This window comes from Alternaria infectoria (genome assembly GCF_024043175.1).
Source record: "Alternaria infectoria strain BMP 0036 chromosome Unknown scaffold_4, whole genome shotgun sequence".
NCBI classification, from domain to species: Eukaryota; Fungi; Ascomycota; class Dothideomycetes; order Pleosporales; family Pleosporaceae; genus Alternaria; species Alternaria infectoria.
In genome coordinates this window covers 336831-355083 of record NW_026250693.1, presented here as the reverse complement: position 1 = coordinate 355083, position 18253 = coordinate 336831, and the positions used below count along the sequence as shown (strand labels likewise).

General features: G+C 52.8%; 6 protein-coding genes across 6 annotated transcripts; 4 read left to right on the top strand and 2 right to left on the bottom strand.

Moving 5' to 3' along the window:
* Positions 1-82: 82 nt before the first annotated feature.
* On the top strand, positions 83-3655 carry J4E92_003106 (uncharacterized protein; the record flags this gene model as incomplete). The annotated part of the gene is made up of 12 exons (XM_051494505.1): positions 83-143; positions 197-976; positions 1030-1103; positions 1157-1341; positions 1395-1430; positions 1478-2155; positions 2202-2293; positions 2343-2512; positions 2559-2693; positions 2740-3034; positions 3083-3261; positions 3311-3655. The coding sequence occupies 12 exons, from the start codon at positions 83-85 to the stop codon at positions 3653-3655; spliced, it is 3030 nt and encodes a 1009-aa protein (XP_051354798.1).
* Positions 3656-4366: 711 nt separating this feature from the next.
* On the top strand, positions 4367-5734 carry J4E92_003105 (uncharacterized protein; the record flags this gene model as incomplete). Its single annotated transcript, XM_051494504.1, has 3 exons — positions 4367-4621; positions 4672-5405; positions 5584-5734. 3 exons carry the CDS (start codon positions 4367-4369, stop codon positions 5732-5734), a joined length of 1140 nt encoding a protein of 379 aa, XP_051354797.1.
* Positions 5735-7236: 1502 nt separating this feature from the next.
* J4E92_003104 (uncharacterized protein) lies at positions 7237-8989 on the top strand (the record flags this gene model as incomplete). Its single annotated transcript, XM_051494503.1, has 3 exons — positions 7237-7239; positions 7401-7526; positions 7580-8989. 3 exons carry the CDS (start codon positions 7237-7239, stop codon positions 8987-8989), a joined length of 1539 nt encoding a protein of 512 aa, XP_051354796.1.
* A 454-nt stretch (positions 8990-9443) lies between these two features.
* J4E92_003103 (uncharacterized protein) lies at positions 9444-10234 on the bottom strand (the record flags this gene model as incomplete). The annotated part of the gene is made up of 3 exons (XM_051494502.1): positions 9444-9623; positions 9677-9829; positions 9881-10234. The coding sequence occupies 3 exons, from the start codon at positions 10232-10234 to the stop codon at positions 9444-9446; spliced, it is 687 nt and encodes a 228-aa protein (XP_051354795.1).
* A 3634-nt stretch (positions 10235-13868) lies between these two features.
* On the bottom strand, positions 13869-15140 carry J4E92_003102 (uncharacterized protein; the record flags this gene model as incomplete). The annotated part of the gene is made up of 1 exon (XM_051494501.1): positions 13869-15140. The coding sequence occupies one exon, from the start codon at positions 15138-15140 to the stop codon at positions 13869-13871; it is 1272 nt and encodes a 423-aa protein (XP_051354794.1).
* Positions 15141-15832: 692 nt separating this feature from the next.
* J4E92_003101 (uncharacterized protein) lies at positions 15833-17901 on the top strand (the record flags this gene model as incomplete). Its single annotated transcript, XM_051494500.1, has 4 exons — positions 15833-15992; positions 16052-16120; positions 16177-17510; positions 17569-17901. 4 exons carry the CDS (start codon positions 15833-15835, stop codon positions 17899-17901), a joined length of 1896 nt encoding a protein of 631 aa, XP_051354793.1.
* Between the last annotated feature and the right edge of the window lie 352 nt (positions 17902-18253).

The following is an 18253-nucleotide window of genomic DNA, read 5'->3' as shown; positions in this document are numbered from 1 at the left end:
AGTGGCAGTCGCAATCCGACATCTCACACCTCCAAGCTTCACATCAACTAAACGTCGTTCGCATTGCCATCTGACACGCATCATGCCGCCCGCGCAGTCAGCAGCCAAACTGGAGCGAGAGAAGAAGCTGAAGACAGTCCTCAGTGAGTGCACTACCTCGCGCCTGCCCTACGCGTGACACTTACCTTCCCATCAGCATTCGCCTCGACGCTCAGCAAGCGCATAGAAGCCGGCAACCATGCGACGATTGTTGGTGAGCTTCAGGCTCAGATTCTCGGATTGCCACTCAAAACCTCGACTGCCGTCACCGCGAGGCAGGAAGAACTCGACAGGCTGGGAACAGAGCTTTGGAATCAAGCTACGCGCTTGCGACGCGACATTTCCGTGGTCAATAATCAGCCGAAGGATTCAGCGGCAGACAAGACCAACGTGGCACCTTTCCTCCGTGCGTACGCATTCCTACTCCTCGACTCAGCTGGCGGTCGCGGCCCAAACAACATACGCCAGCGCAAGAGCTGTATCCGTCTCATGAAGGTTGCACTGAAAGCTGCAAGAGTGTGCATCGAGGCGAATGAGTTGATCATCGCGACAGACCTACTCAAGCTCGCTGCTGAGTACGAAGACGTTCTGAGCAAGGGACCCGGCGACAAGCCTGAGAAAGACACCGAGCTCGCAGACGGCCTACGTGCGCAGTACTTCGCTGTGCGGATGACTTTGTCGTGGCGTCAAGATCAGATGGGCATGGCAGAGCATATGTTCGAGAAGTGCAGGCAAGTCAGAAAAAGCTTCACCTCTACCATCGCTGAGCAGCTTGCGGATCTGCTGTACGAGATCGGGAAGGCTATGTTCGCGAAGCGCGATTATGAGGTTGCTACTAAATGGCTAGAACACGCATTCGATGTTCTTGGGGAGCAGGACCTGGATATGCTCAGTCCAGAAATTGGTGAGCTGAGACTCAGTATCATGCAAAGTCTTGGTATGCACCTCCCGTTAACATGGCGATCAAGCTCTGGCTAATGAGGTCGTCAGTCAAGACGTATATGAAGACTAAGACACCTATTTCCCAAGAGAAGGCCGGGCAGATGGTGAAGTTGATGGAGACTGTGCGTCTCGTGAACAATCTGGCTCAATCTTATCTTTGACTGACGCTCTTCAGGACTTCGGCGATAAGATGATCGTCTCATTGCTGAAGATTGAACTGCTGTCCGAAGCCGATATCATGGACACGTCCGAGTTCTATAATGGCAAGCTACTTGAATCTGTTCGCCATCACGCGCTAACTCCCTTAGTCCTTCTGCGCATGATCCGTACCATCGTGCTGAACGATACGAACTTCAAAACGTATGCACCTCACCCATTACGCTCTCTACTTCAGTCTGAATAACACATTCTAGCATCATGCACTACATTCACAAGCTCAAAGACCACAGGTACACAAAATTTTAGACGCCTACAGCGTCTCGCTGACCACTCATAGCAACGTGACCGCCTGCAAAGTACTGGACGACCTGATCGATATCCGCCTCTTCCGAGAGGAAAACCAATCCTGGATCGAAAAGGCAGTCATCACGCGCATCTGGATTGGAATTAACAACAGTCTTTCCGAAGATTCGCTCGAGCAACTCAAAGACCTCTTCGATACCGTGGTGCAGAACTCCAAGGTTTCGCTTTCTGCGCCTGCCACACATGCTGCGCAAACCCTTTTGTGGAAGAAGGTGGAGGCCGCGTCCAGTCAGGAACAACACGGCATCGCTGAGGCTTGGTGTCAAGCATGCCTTCATGACATCTTCGAGAAGGCTGGCGTGCAGAACAAAACCAAGGTTGCAAGGAAGATCATACAGTGCGCCTTGTCACGTCAAGATTACGAAGCTGCCCGGGAAGTGCATGCCAAGATGCCTGAGAGTGGTCAAAACGAACCGGTGACTCGCTACCTCATGTACAAGGCAGGTCTACGAGGCGGCGATGAGATCTTCGCCGCTGAATGTCTCGATTACGTCTGTCGGAGTTCCGCGAAAGACGCTACCCTACTTTACGCTTGCGTCATGGAGGCTCAGAGTGCGGGGAGCAAAAGACAGGCTATCAATGCTCTCGAGAAAGTTCTGGAGAAGTACGAGCATAGTGCGCCGGCAGGGATACATCTCCCTGCGCTCTTAAGGTGCGTCGCTCACCGGAAGTGTTACGCAACTCTAATATGTGACCAGGTCTACCGCACGTATGTTGGAGTCCGAGCTTACTAAAGATGGCAACATTGATACCGGTATCTTGGAACAGATCTGTAACGTCTTTGAGGGAGGTAAGTCGTTATGCACTTCCGGAGGAGGCGCTTTTACTGATTGTCAAAGCATGCGTTCAAGCCAAAGCATCTCGCATCAGGCCGAGCACGCCGGCCAAGGAACTTTTCACAGCCGTGGAATTTGAGTGGTTTTCTAAGAACGCTTACAACATGTCGCTGAAGTACTGCGCGGAGATGCCACCAGGACTTCTGGTCAGGTTGCTCGGCTGTTGCACTGAGGTGAGCTGAGCGTGAAGGATGGAAGCAACGCCGCTGACTCTTGTAGTTCATCAAGCTCCTCAAGGAGAAGACCCAACCAGGTCCAGACGGTGATCTTTGCCTCCGGCTGGTGTTCTGCGAGTTCCTCGCTGCTTGTACCTACACCACCCTGGCCCGCGCAGAGGATGACACCAAGCAAAGTGTGAGTCGCGCATCTCGCCAGAATGACCAGTGTCTGACTACTACAGATTGGTTACTACCTCGAAGCCCATAGGCATAGCCAGGAGTTCCGACGCACCGCAGCAGAGAGCATGAACAAACTTGGTGGAACCTCTCAAGACGACATCATGTCAAAATACTTCCAGATTGTCAAACTGGAGCTCGAAGCGGTCCTAAAGCTTGAGAGGTGGGATGAGCTTGACGATCTTTTCGACCAGTGTTGGAAGTACAAGAACCCGGATCATTACGAGACTCTGGCAGATCTCGTTCTAGTCGTACATGGCTGCATCGTGAAAGCAGGACTAGAAGACAAATATCAGAAGAGTAAGACCATCGAACTATTCGCTGGTTAAAGACTGACAAAGTTGACAGAAGTACTATCTGTTCTTCAGAAAATCATCAACCTGACTTGCCGCCAACCAGCAGGCCGCGACATCACGAAACTGGCACGCTGGCTTAGATGTATGTTCAGCCTTTCACTCGAGTACGACGAGGAAGTCAGCATCAAATGCATCCAGCAAGTAACGCATCTCGCTGCGAAGCAGAAAAACGTAAGTTCCCGCACCCTAGCAATCCCGATATATTCCTAAGCCCATTCAGACCCTCCATCCCACCATCGCGACAGCCGGACTGGATACACCGCCGCCATCTTCTGATTTCGCCACAAACGACGACACTGCAGACCTGGCTGACGAGTGCATCAAGGAGATCGACTGCTACCCCAAAACCGAGCTCGAATGGCTCGCAAGCACCGCTTTCAATCGCGCCGTGGACTTTTACCTGTCAGAAGATGATGTTAAGACGAGGAAATGGGCAGAGCAGGCGTTCATCGTCGCACAGTGGATTGACGATAATGGTGCGATGCGAGATTTTCTGATGGACAGGTTCGCGAACCTGAAGTTTGGCGATGGCGAGGAGTTGGCGGCGGTGCAGCGAGCGGGCTGACAAGCGGTTGGCATCTTCCGAACCCGATCGTATCCAACGGGCGGCAGGATAAGCACTTACGCGCTAGAAGAGTAGCGTATCTGCTGCATTTGTGGCTTCGTGGCTTTCGCAACCTGGGCATTCGCATCCTCCTCCACTGATATTCGTTAGCTAAAATTATATACGTAAGTCCTGAACTCTGCTCCGCTGATTACGCCACGAGAAGTGGGGCGAGATGCCGAGCGGCCGTGGGTTCCGCGCGGTCAGAACCTCAACTTTTCGCACGACGGCGCTGTGTAATGTCGGCGTCGTCGGTGTTGCGGCGGTCGTACAAAAAAGAAAAGGAGGCAGTCTGACCAGGCGAACTCTGACTATGGAAGATGAGTCGATGGCATGTGAGTCGATGGAGAGTCAGGCCAATTATGGGATTCTGAGTTTGGCATGCGACGCGCACGCGACATGTATCCACATTTGGACGTTTCTGACCCATGTATTCCCGGGGATGCAATCACAGCGAGGCTCGCACTCGCACAGGCGTCAACTGCGTCGTCATGTTCCTTAACGCTTGTCAAGGATGACGCTGGCTACTCCCGCGGTTAGCAGCCTATACCTTCCACTGCTTCACCAAGCTGCCCACTATTTGCTTCCATTTGCTGGGTCGCATCGCATCGCTACCACTTCACCCTCACGCCTGTCGCCTGTCACCTGTCACGCAACCTAGCCTACCACACGATGCGGTTCTTCTCGCGGCTGCACCTATGTGCTGCCCTTGCCATTCTCATGATCCTGTACTTTACCTGGGTACATTCCGCCAATTTCGAAGACACTGTCAACACCGTATGGCGCGGTAACGCGCACCGCATAGTAGTGTTCGGCAACGATTGGTCCGACACAGGAAGCTACCGCGTCTCCTCGCCTGTGCTATCCGCAGTGGTAGCCCGCGACGCTGACCGAGGCGACCTCTGGGTAGAGACACTATGCAAAGAGGTTCGTCAGAGTCATGCCCTCATACACAAACACATGCTAACACACTCCAGCTCGCATGTGACACGATTGACAACTTCGCCCACTCCAAGCCAGCCGCGGCTGCACACATCGGATCGCTAGTCGACGCAAACGTCCACACGGAAACGAAAGGCGCGGGAAGCAACGAGACAACCGTCACATCGTTTGACTTCAAGACACAGATGGAACAGTACGTCGCCTACGACAAGGGGCGACGAGTCATCCCCGAACGTCTACGCAAAGGAGACGAATGGACTTTCTTCACCGTCTTCTTCGGCCTGTGGGATCTGCTCGAATACTCTACGTTGGAGAAGCCCGTGGCCATGTCCGCGGTGGACAAGAGCATCGAGTCCCTCTTCCAGAGTCTCGACATCCTGGCCGAACACGCAGCCCACCCACCCAACGTCGTCATACCCAAAATGATCGACGCCTCCTTCCTCCCGCAGTTCCAGCTACAAAAGAAAGCCATGCGGGAAGCAGATTTCGCAGTGACTCAGCACCGAATGGTTTTTCTATGGTCATACTGGAACACAGTCTTGCTTCGAAAAGCTGCAGAATGGAAAAACGGCGCCATCTACATGCCTGAGCCAAATGCTATCATCATGAACGAAGTCCGTGCTAAACAATTGCACTCGCGACAGATTTCTGATGCGACCGGTGTTGGGGCTCAGGCACCGCTTTTCGAACACGTTGATACGCCTTGTTTGGATGCTGTAAGGGGGAGTGGGTTGGTTAAGTGCTCTGCGCCGACTCAGCACTTATTTTGGTAAGTTCATAAGCCTCGTCCTTGATGACTTGATACATCTACCGCTTTCACGCTATACACACCTCAGTCGCTGGATAGCACCATGCTCCTTTCAAGCCACAAGTCATAGCACAGCACAAACGCTTTGTTTCTGTTTCAAGCTAACGGGTTGATGTGATAGGGATAATATCCAGCTCAGTGGACCGGCTCACGAACTCATTGGCAAGCATGCCGCGAACTTGGTACGCGGGAATCGGAGTATTAATGCTGTGCGGGAAAAGAGTGAGGAAGAGAAGAAGCAGGAAAACGAGCGAGTGCAGTTTAAGCTCAAGTTTCCTCCAGGGTATTAGCACAAGACACTGTCTGGAACTCGGCCGAGGCTGAACGGAGCTTCCTGCTTCCCCGCGACACGGACACGGACACGGACGTAGGAAAGAGGGACAGATCGGAAGAGCAAGAGTGAGCTTTGACCTCAGGTCTCTTCCGGGATACTATCACAGGTCGTTAAGAAAGTGTCTGAGACCTCACCGACAGAGCGAAGTTTCCCTCGGGTTGTCAGCACAAGTTGTCAAAGACACTGTTTGGAACTTGGCCATGGCTGAGAAGAGCTTCGTGGAACTACCTGGTCACCCGCGACACGGGGTAAAATGCGCCTCGCTACAACCAGGACGGCATATGGCGGCAAGGCGCAGTATGACTGCGTCTTTTCTGGCACTGAGCCACAGTCATTGTTATGAAAGAGAATGTTGAATTGTTGGCGAGGACTGGGGAAGTGGGGAAGGTGGAGGGGAGGCGGAAATCTCTGAGGTCTATTGCCTCCCTGGCTCGCGCCCGTCTTTCGATGCTTTGACTGCATACACCATCAGTCGTAATAGGGGAGACTATCGTCTACAGCTTCGCTTCTGAGCTGAGCCACAGCCGTTGCGATGCGGCACTGCAATGCGGGAAGGTGTTGCATTGTTGGCGCCCCTTGCATAAGCCGCGCATCAAAGTACCACTCCAATGACGAACGCGAGACAAGACCAGGCCCTGGTCTGAGACAAAGCCCCGGCTCTTATTTGCATAGCTGACGCAGGAATGTACATGTCTCGCGGTTGGTGGAAGCTCGTCTTGGCACGCTCCCGAAGTAGTAGAACAAAGAAACCGCCAGCGCAGATCGGCTGCATATGACTGGAACAATCATTTTACTGGATCACGGCTGCTACCATCGTCAAAGCGTCAAAGATCCAACTCTAGCTACCGGATAATGCATTCAAAGATACGGACATGTTGTTAATGGTTCGTTACCAACGCGGCTGTTCCCTCCCTTCGTGTCCGACCGAGGACAATGAACCGCGCCTTCTTCCATCGGAGTCATTAGGTCAGCTGCCGCGTCTCTAGAAATCCAAAATGCTAGCCAGTCGAGTGTTGCCACCGATTGTTTGGACTTTGACTCCTTCTTCTCCCTATTCTCCGCCTGTCGCTACCTTCTTTCACGTGCCGAGGCGGTACGTCAAGACAAACATGCAGAATGGTGATGCCTCTCCAGTGTCTCCGATGGACGATTCGAAGCCTTCGAGGAACTTGCGCAAGAGCAGTCGGATCAACGAGACGCGCCCAGCCTCCGCATCTAATCCTACTGCCGAACGTACTAAGAGGGACGAGCCACCAGTCTCTCCTGCTTTGTCGTCGCCGAGGACTACAAGGAAAAGGCCTTCGCCGCTGATTGAGATTGACGGGGCCGACGACTTGATCAGCCCATCTGACGATAAACCTCCCCAGAGTGCTTCGTCTGCTACAGCTGGTGGCGAGCCAGACTTCTCAGGTCACGTTTGCTTGTGTCAGCCAGAGCCGAAAATACCGCGTCCACGAAATGGTAAGTCGATAATATCTTCCTTTGTCTTGGATGTGCGTCACTTTCCTAATCGGAGCATTTGACTCGGATTTGACTCAGAACAAAGACATCCATCATTGTTTGCGGTCATGCTTGCGCAGCCTGCTGACCATTGCCTTGTAGCTTTTATTCTTTATCGACAGCACCACCAGCAGGCCATTACCGCTCGTAATCCGGGTCTCAACAATCCTGATATCTCAAAGATTATCGGTGAACAGTGGAAGGCTGAGGGTGAAGAGCAGAAGAAGGTTTGGCAAGACCTTGCGCAGGTTAGTGGCCCTTGGCACCTTACCCTCCATTGTCTTTGTTAATGTGAAGTTAGGAAGAGAAGGCTAGGCACCAGGAACAATACCCCGACTATCGCTACCAGCCGCGTCGTCTTGGCAAACCTGGGTCGTCACCGTTGAATCCCACTGGCCAGCATACGACAGTCGACAAGTACCGTTGTCACAAGTGTGGTGGCCGCAGTCTGAGAACACCTACCAGTCCTTTCCTCGACGCCTCTGGTACCCCGACTCTGCCGCCTCCCAACATCTCGGAAGGCCTCACGCCAACAACTCGTTACCTACCCGTGATGAGTAACCTTAGCCTTGAGTCGCCCGGTCATCGCCGAGGCCCCATTCCACCAAGTCTCAGTAACATTCAGCTCAATCCGACCATGCGTGGAGACACAATGATGTATAGCCCTTTGACGCCGAACAAGAAGCGCCGCTTCGACCAAGGGCCTCCACCAACAAGTAACGGTCGTAGGCCAGATGGGTCGCATAACGGCCCGATCCAGCAATACGCTGTCTATCGACGCGAGTCTTTGCCGCCCATCCATGTGACGCCACACAGTGCGACAATGCCTCCTCCGCGAACTCCTCGCGAGATGCGCCATCAGTCAATGGTTGAGCTAGGATCTCTACAGTCCGATGGCAGTCCTAAGAGCGTAGAGGAAGTTCTCAGTGCTTTCCCATACCCGAACAAGATCAAACTCCTCGGACGTATAACGCCTCCCTATCAATACAAAGAGCCCGGTTCCTCCAGCCCATCCTACCGCGCCAACCGCGGAGCCATCATCGCCATCGAAGGCGACGACCCAGCCGCCGTCAAAGAACTCACAGAATGGCTCAACGAATACCTCATCAAGCAAAAGGAATACAGTCCCCAAATTGCCGAGCCACCGCAAGCCCCCATCGACAACGCCGACAGAGAAGTCACTTTCGAAGACTACCTCGACCTAATCAAAGAATGGCACGCCAAAAGCAAAGAAATGATCAAATACATCACCACCACACCCACCTCATCCACAGCCACCCCGTCATCCACCAACAGCGACACAATCATCGTCTCCACAAAAGACACCCGCAAAGACTCCGTCACACCCCCCGACTCCCCCTCCCTCTCCTCGACCTCCATCAGCCCCACCATCAAACCCGTAATCCTGCTCCCCACCTTCCAGCTCGCCGCTTCCATCGCCTACGCCTCCCGCATCCCCATACAAGACGCCTACAGCCCAACCGACCACTGGCAGTGGATGGCGACGCTGTGGCGCGGCACTGTAGGACCGGATCTCACGTTGTATGTTAAAAGCTTTGATCCGAAGGAGGGGCAGGTGGGGCTGAAACCGGAGATGGATGAGGGGGTTAGGTGTTTGAGTGTTTGGAAGGCGAGTGGGCCTGGGGGCAGGTTTGCAGATGCGGATTTGAGGAGGGTGGGGTTTGAGGTTGGGGAGTGGGTTAAGGGATGATTGAGGTGATTAAAATGGGGTGGACGAGGGGTTGGGGGATGAGTTTCTTTCTCTTCTTGGTTTCTCTTTTTCTTATTTCCTCTTCTTTTTTTTTGCGGGGAGAGGCTTTTTGGTCACGGGGTTATAGGTTGGTGTGGCATGGTGCTGTTACGGTCTTTACATTTGAGGTAGATCATGATGATAGAATCTCTGGTTTATAGATAAAGGAATGATACATACCTTCATTATAGAAGAGATGAAACATGATAAAACCAGAACCAAGAGGATAACTAATGGGATTCTGCGAGGAGCGAGTGAGCAACAAAGGTTCAGTGACGATGACGCAGATCCAATCAAGCACTTCAGTTTGTCGTGACATGTACACACTCATTTAATTCATATTTACATCGAAGTGCGGCACTAACTATAGGTACCAAGCAATTTTCCCTTCCTCCTCTTCGCATCCACACCACGTCTAAGCAGTGAGCTTGCTCTTGATGAAAGTAAGAGCCTGGCTACCGTAGATGCTGACATACTGCTGGTGGTGGTTGGCGTCGTTTCCGTTGCAGCAGTACGGGTCCTGGGAGTCGCAGTAACTCTGGATGATGCTGGTGCTGGCGGGCGAGCAGGAGAATCCTGAAGGGCGGGCGGCGAACTGAGAGTAGCTGTTAGTAAGAGTAACTGTGGACGGGGGAAGGGTAGACTTACGCCTTGGGCCTTGCAGGTACCGACATTGTAGGGGAGACCGTTGCGGTTGTGGGGGTCGCCCATGAAGATTGCGGCCTTGACGGCTGCCAGGGCAGTGCCCGTCAACGTGGAACCTGCGCCGCCGCAGACGGCATTGTCCATGATCTGACCTCCCTGCGGGCCGTTAGTACTTGGCTTTCTTGGATATCATGGCATCATCCATACCTGAGAGTATCCGATGAGGACGATCTGGGTGTCAGGGCACTTTTGGTTGTACGCAGTAACAGCCTTGACAACGGCTGCAGTTCCCTGGGAAGCAGAGTTGTCGTAGGAAATGCCTCCGCAGGCAGAGCCTCCACCGCAAGCTGGGTATACGATGGCCTCGGATCCTGCACCGGGGTAGGCGCTCTTGACGGAGTTTACGAGCCCAGCGGCGGTACCGTAACCATTGCTTTGAGGCAGGGTGGTCTCACGAGCTCCGAAGATGTAGACCTTAGGGCAGCTCTGGCGCTCGGTGAGCTCGACGGGGCCGGCGGCGGCGATACCAGCAAAGAGAGCTGTTGCTGCGGCGAACTTCATGTTGACGTTTGGATAAGTGGGTACTTTGCTTCGGATGGAGATGAGATGTCAAGGGAGCGTGATGATCAAGTCTGGGCAACGGGAGAAGTGTTTATAAAGTCCAGTTTCACCTGGCCATAGTAGCAGTCCTTTAGGCAGAATCAGTCTGCCTCGACTATACCTCATAGCGTGGCGGTGGGGTACAGGATACTGGTTTGCGTTCTCCTGGTGCACAGATGGTCCTTTCATCCGTCCTCGCAATTTATCTGAGCAAGTCACGCCGTCCTGTGACGAAGATCCGACAGGGATTATTGCCGTAGCTCCACGTCCATTTCATGCAGAACCAAGCCGAGCTCGTCTGGGGTACATATGAATCCCAGTGTCTTCGGAGGGAAAGGGGCCAAGCGAGCGAGTAGAGAGCTGCAACGTATAGCACCTTCGGCACATCGCGCGCTGGATAGATGGATGGCGTTACGGCCGCGTGGTCAGATGGTGTACCGGCGTGGAGCCGAACCGTTCTGGCTAAAAGGCAGCTCGAGGAAAAGCTTGGGTTGGCACCTTGGGAATCCGGGGTAAAAGGCTTGTTTCTCGGAGCCTCAGCGCTAACATGGCGTACCTGAGGATGGAAAGAGCATAGCCTCCGGATGTGCGTAAAGAGTGCCAATGTTGTGTATAGGGTCAAGAACGTCGATAGTAGCGAGGTGGCACTCACCGCCCCTTCCTAATTCTGCCGGTGCTCTCGGATTACTCAACATCATTGAAAGGAGACAAGGCCGTTCTAGTGCAACTTGAAGGCGAGTTCAATGGCGGTCTGATTGAGCGTAGCGACTGATGGTTCTCCTGATAATGAAACAAATATAGGGTGGGTCTGTCCGACCACCACGATTTCGTCATTGGCAGACCTATCACTAATCAGTATGAATGCATGTGTCGCTCGAAAGGACGCACTCGGAATGCGCACAAAACACTCCTGCAGGGCAAGAACGTGCATTGTCGCTGGCCATGAGTTGGGCGAGGGCGAAAGTTCCATGGCGGGATACAGTTGGGTGATGACGTCACCCCAACCTTTCTTACGACTGCCTACGTTATCGCGTCACGCTAGATGCATCATGAATAACTGCGAGGCTGTACTCAAATGCCACCAACGGCTTTAACAAAATAGATCAATATTATATTATCGACTCCGCAATAGCGTTGCCGCTTCATGAGAACGCACAGTGCTACCAGGAGGCGCATCTACCAATCTCTGCAGACAGAAAGTAAGTATATGCAGAACTCGTAGTGAACTTTACGAAGATGCGTTCAGTATTTATCACTGGTCTACATCGGGTAGGCCTGCGAGTTCTGCGCAATGGGAGCTTCGAGGGAGAGTGCGGGGCATGTCGTCGTGCGGCACAGTCAAAGATGGAGGGGCTCAACCTCACTATTTCCAGTCCATTGTATTCCTTACTCCCTCTGAGATCATAACAGCGTATAAAGAAGTTACTATCATGTCGTTGCAAGACGGCCCTGTCGAAGGAATTCCGGATCCGTCCTGCGAGAACAAATATGCTACTACTCCTTGGCCTATCCCAGTCGAATTTGACGGCGAATTGGATCGCCGTCAACTAGCGAAGCTTGCTGTCCGAGTAGGGACGCGACTTGATATCATGAAGAGTTGGATCAAAACTTGCAACGAGCATCACGGGTCCCCTTGCGTAATACCTAAGGCAGACGCAACCGTATGGCCTGCGTGGCTGATCGATGTTGTGGACGCCTGCATTGTTGAGGGTGACGTTGCCGAGCGTTATCTCGCACTGAGCTACGTTTGGGGCGGAGTACAGACGCTACAGCTGGATACAAAGAACGTCGATCGGCTGATACAACACGGAAGTCTCACCAATGAAGAAGTCACACTACCGAGAACGATACAAGAGGCTTTGAAGGTTACAAGATTACTTGGAGAACGCTATATCTTTATCGATCAGCTTTGCATTGTCCAGGATGATCTGCCACATAAAATGGCAGAGATTGAGCATATGGCCGAAATCTATGCCAACGCTTATATCACTCTGGTCGCTACCGCGGGCTGCACGGCAGCCTCTGGTCTAGCCGACAATATCGAGCAATGGATATACCACTATCCGGTCGTGAAGAGGCTGAATAGCTATATTGAGGACCATCATGGACACAGAGTAGAAGCGGCCGTCTATTCCACGCAAACTGTGTGGAACACTAGGGGATGGTAAGTGACTTGTTCTCTCCCACGTTCAGTCCAGTCATACTCACAGTTCGTTCTCTTTAATCTTAGGACCTTCCAGGAGGGTCTGTCGGCAGGACGTATTCTGCACTTCTTAAGCAACATGACGACTTACGAAAATTGTATACCACCCTTTTTCCGGCCACATGGTTCCGATTATGCATCGTGGAGTTGTGGCCGAGCTTGGTGGCATGACCTACACGGCAAAGTAACGATCGGATCCGATCCACGTCTCCATTCTGCCCACTCGAGCCCACGGCCCATCCGCCCGCTTACCTGGCCAGACTTCTCACGATACCAGAGCCTAGTCCGTTCATATATTTCAAGATACTTCACTTACGACTCCGACGTCGTCCCAGCATTTGCAGGCGCTGCTTCAGCACTTGCGAAGGTCTTCCCTGGTGGTATCCTATATGGTCTTCCCATCGTCTTCTTCGACGTCGCACTCATGTGGACATTTGATGAGATCCAGGCAATTAGGGCGATTGATACAACGTCTTGTGAGAGTCTGCGGGCACCAAGCTGGTCGTGGATGTCCTGGCGTGGAAAAACAGCCTATGGATCCTGGAACCGCTTCGCTCAAACGTTGGAAACTATACCCGGCGGTCATCCCGATTGGTCATATGATGCCATGATATATTCTCCCATCGTTCAGTGGTCTTATATCGGTGCAGAAGGTGCTCAGATCGCAATTGAAAACGGGTATTCCAAGTACAGGCATTTTGCTCACGACAGCGAAAGTACACCCCCTTTAGGTTGGGATCGAATAACGCCTTCTACGATCGATCCTAAGCACCAGCTTAAATTCTATTATACCACACGGGCGGCACCAGGTCATATGTTCCGGTTCCCAATCCCACTTGTGGATCTATCAGATGCAGCTGTAACGATACCAGAGCCGATCTCCAGTGTGATTACATGTCAGACTGAACGCGCGTACTTTTATCTCGCTGGAGAGCACGCCTTCGAAAATTGGAAGGCGCTGTCCATCATCGATAGCAAAGGACACGATTCGGGTAGGTTTTTGGAATTTGGCGACACCCATGGTCCGACAAAAGTAAATCAAAAAGTCGAGTTGATCGCGATATCCTACAGTCTCGAAGGGAACATCAACGACTGCGAACAAACATTACTCATGGGTAATCGTCGCACGGAAGATCAACCTGATGGTGGTGTAAAAGAATGGTACAACGTTCTTTGGATTGAGTGGACAGACGATATCGCCTACAGAAGAGCCGTCGGCCAAATCACTAAAGAAGCATGGGGAGCAGCTGATCGGGAACATATCCACGTCAAACTTGGATGAAGAAGGTTATCTCAGTGTTATTGTAGCCTCGCCTCTTATGGTTTACATACGGCCATCATGACCCGTCTGCTCATGTATGTTCACAGCATGTTTTATTTGCTATTTTTATGTCAGCTCACACCAGAGCACACCCTCGCTTTCAACAAAACATTGCTCATCTCAACATGCTCCCCCCACTCATCACCATACTTGATCAACCCAGGAAATGCACAGAACAGGAACCTCCGATCCACATCCATATCAGCACCATCTTCCATAGCGGGATTAACGTCGTTAACAGCTTCCATGGTGCGGTCATCGAACTGCATACTCGCATCATGGCAGCGGAAGAAGAGCAACTGGTAACGAGCCTTTTGCAGAGCCAGTGTACGTTGCAAGGTCACGGCGTCTTTTAAGATCGCGGTGAGGGTTGACTGGGCGTTCGGCGGAAGGCTCACAGATGTCAGCGTGAAGAGTATGTGACTGATTTCTCCGGTGAGGCCGTGTAATGAGGCTTCTCTTTCGATTTCGATGTCGCTGTGTGCTTCGCTGCGTTCAAGTACTTGCACGGTAGCGCGCACCCATTCCCGATATGTAGTACCAAGCTGCTTCGCATGCTCAACGAACGGCCGTAGCGCCCCAAACGGCCCTGTGCTAGGTAGCCCAAACACAACAGGAGCATCGAAGATCTGCATGAGCGAATGCGACACGATAGCCTGATACAGCGCAAGCTTATCCGTACTCCGAATAATAACACTATACAGCGGATTCAACGCGCTGAGAACCTCCTCTGTCTCCTTCGGAAGGCTGTCCAGGTTCAACTTCGATCGCCTGAAGTTCGACACAGTCCATTCGCGCACGCGATTTGCAAGTTGTGAAAACGATTCTGCCAGCTCGCTATCCGTTATCTGCGAGTCCATGCGCGTGAGCGAGGATATGCTTGACTTCAGTGCGAGAAGTTGCTGGAGCCTCTCTTGTGATTCCTTCTCGGTGGCGTGGAGGCGTAGTCGTAGGTCGTCCGCTTCGCCGTTCGACTGTGGTCGCTCCAGGCGGTGTTGATGTGTTTTGTCGTGCGACGCGAGTCGCTGTTCGAGCCGTACCGGTGGGACTGTATCCGCATTCGAAGTCGACTGAGCGAGTTGCGCCCTCAGCTCTTCAATCGCGTCTTGATCTGCCTCCCTGTCTTGTCTCAATCTTGACAGCTCCTCCCTAGCCAAGTTCTGTTCCTCCTTCGCAATCGCGAGAGCTCTTTCCAGGTCCGCGATTCTGTGTGCCATGCGCGCGTCTACGGCATCATCGCCCGATGACGCCATTTCCGACTTGCTGTAAAGCTCATTGCTAGGCCCTGAAGGTGCAGTGTCTCTTTCGAGATCTACCGCACCTTCGCTTTTGCGCTTCAGCATATCATTGAAGGGGTATCGGCGCCGGTGTACTTCGTCTTTCCTCGCATTGGGAGCTGGTACGGCGGCTTTCGGTGGGGTGACGACGTTGTTCGTGGAGGTCTTCGTTGATCTCGAGATCAGTCTAGTACCACGCTTCACGCTGAGGCGGTGGGTCGATTCTGAGGATATTAACACATGTTAAGACCGTGCGGTCGGATTGCTGAGGCTTGCCAGAACTCTTTCGTTCGGTCATAGCTGGGACTGGGCGCGTTCCGACCTAGGGGCGCATCGGAACCAACTTCAAAGCGGGCGTCAAAGACCCAAACCTCCACACCCCTCTCGAGGAATTTCACCATCGAATGGCTTCACGTGGGACGACACGAGCGTGCCTGGGCGAGCTGAATGCTGCAGCCTTGCGCGAGCTGACGATCACCAACCAGGGCCCGCAGCTGGGCGACTCCTACAGCAGTGGGTAGCGCGCGCCGTTCCTAGGCTTCGACATCACACCGCGCAAGGTTTCCGCCGGTGCCTGAATCATTCCATGTCCTTCAGGCAGACACACTCATGACCTCGACGTTCTCCCTGTATCCACGTCCACGCCCATGATACTCTTGTGCTTTTCGTAGGATTCAGCCCCGCGGTCCGACCCACGCGACAGCCACGCGATCTGCCGAAGCCGGCATTGTAAACAACAAAGATCAACACACCGAAGAATGGCCATGAACCACACGTTTCCCAATCGAGGAAGTAGCATTCCGTATACTTTCAATCCGGGGAACAATGCGACAATCGACATAGGCAGCGTACCTGAAGTGGGTAGTACCACGAAGGATAGGTTGGTCGTCGGTGTCGACTTTGGAACCACCTACAGCGGTTGGTAGCAACTATTCCACGATATGCGACCGATACGATTGGACGCTGAAGCTCGATAGGTGTGGCTGCCGTGTATAGTGCGACCCCTGACGACATTGACATCATCAAGACGTGGCCTGGCGGGAACGGTATGTTGTACTTGGGTTGACCAGATGCGCATCCACAAACTGACATGTACCCGCAGGTATCACGTCCGACAAAGTCCCCACCGAAATCGGTTACAGCGAACCATCCCCCCGTAACGGCTCGGTCTCCTCGCTCGATGCGCCCGCGAAACCTGCGCAGAACATAAAATGGGGGTTCCAATTCAAGCCAGAGGAGACGCGTCTCCGTTGTATAAAGCTGTTCCTCGATAGGAATCAGAAGCTACCGCATTTCGTATCGCCGCTCGAAACCGCTGCGCAATTGCGCAAGTTCGAGAAGACGGTCATGGAAGCGGTCTCGGACTATCTGTCGCAGATATACAAACATACAATGGAGACTTTGACAAAGAGATACGGAGAGACATTCATCAGCTTGACCAAGGTTGAGTTTGTCTTGACAGTACCTGCTGTGTGGTCAGACTCGGCGAAGGATGCGACGTTGAAGGCTGCGGAGAAAGCTGGTATGGGCAACAGGCACGAGCTGAAGCTTATATCAGAACCGGAGGCTGCGGCGGTATATACTCTAAAGGCGATACAACCGAATCATCTGAAGATCGGCGACAACTTCGTCGTTTGCGATGCTGGTGGTGGCACCGTGGACTTGATAGCCTACAAGATCACCCAGCTGCACCCTCTTCGCGTTGAGGAATCAGCTGTTGGAACTGGCGGTCTTTGTGGCTCAACGTTCATCAACTATCGCTTCGAGGAACATGTGAAGCAGCGCATTGGTGCAGAACGCTATGACTGGATGCGCGAGAAGAAGATGAAGACTTGGAATATGGGGTTGAAGTACTTTGAGGAGTTCGTCAAGCGCAACTTCAATGAGGAGGAACACAATGAGGTCAACATACCCTTCCCGGGATTACCGGACGATGAGGAAGCGGGGCTTGACTCTGGGTTCCTTGTCATGAGTGCGGAGCAAGTCAAGGAACTATTCGATCCGGTAGTCCAAGAAGTCATAGATCTGGTGGAAGGTCAAGTCCACAGCATAAGAGCAAAAGGAGGTCTGGTATGCGGAATCGTCCTGGTGGGAGGCTTCGGGCAGAGCAATTACCTCTACGGTCGGATGAAGTCCCACTTCAATAGCGCACCTCCACCTCCCTATACCGAAAGACCAACGCACGCGGTTGCATTGAATGCCTCACAGGCAGTCGAGATATACCACCCGATACATGCGTGGACAGCAGTGGTGCGAGGCGCAGTGCTCCGCGGGCTAGAAGGCAATATGGTCATTAGCAGAAGAAGTCGATGGCACTACGGTACCAGCTACGCGACAGTCTTCGATGAGGCGAAGCATCCCATATCCGACCGATATTGGAGTCCACTCTGGGAACGATGGATGGTGTCGGATCGAATGCAATGGCACATCGCAAAGGTACGCACCCTTACCACTGTCTCCATCAAGTCGCACAAGATACTAACCTCCCACGCAGGGCGCACAAGTCTCCGAAAACCGTCCTATATCCTTCCACTACACCCGCAATTTCCGGCCGGGTCAATCCCTCATTGTAGAAGACGACCTCATAGCCTGCGACGCGGACACAGCGCCCGACTCCTTTAAGAAGGGTCTTATCAATGTCTGCACACTTACCACGGACTTGAATACGGTGCCGAAGAGCTTGTTTACGCGATTGACGACGACGAAGGGGGTGGAGTTTGATAATCTGGATTTTACGTTGGATATGCGGTGTGAGAGTGCGGGGTTGGTGTTCGAGCTGAAGGTTGATGGGGTGAGGTATGGGGGTGTTAGTGCGAAGTTTCATTGAGGAAGGAAGGCAGGCAGGGAAGTTGATGGAGAGATGAGATTAAGAATGTGGTCCGGCAAGACTTGTGTAGGATCTAAGCAATCAAGAATATTAACCTCAGTCGAAAATTAGTTAACGAAGATTCTGTGGATGTGGTGCGCGTCAAGGTGTTTTTCGAGTGAGTGTCAATGTTTAACAGACGGTCGAGACGAATGTTATGCCAGGGCAGCCGACAGCGGAACGTACGCTTGATGTCTGCTGCCGACTTGCCGCATGCGGCACCACCTGTATCGGCTGCGGCGTTACTGCCCTGGCAAGATCCAAGGATGAAAGGATCGCATCCTGAGGTAAAGCGATAGGAGCGGTCGAAATC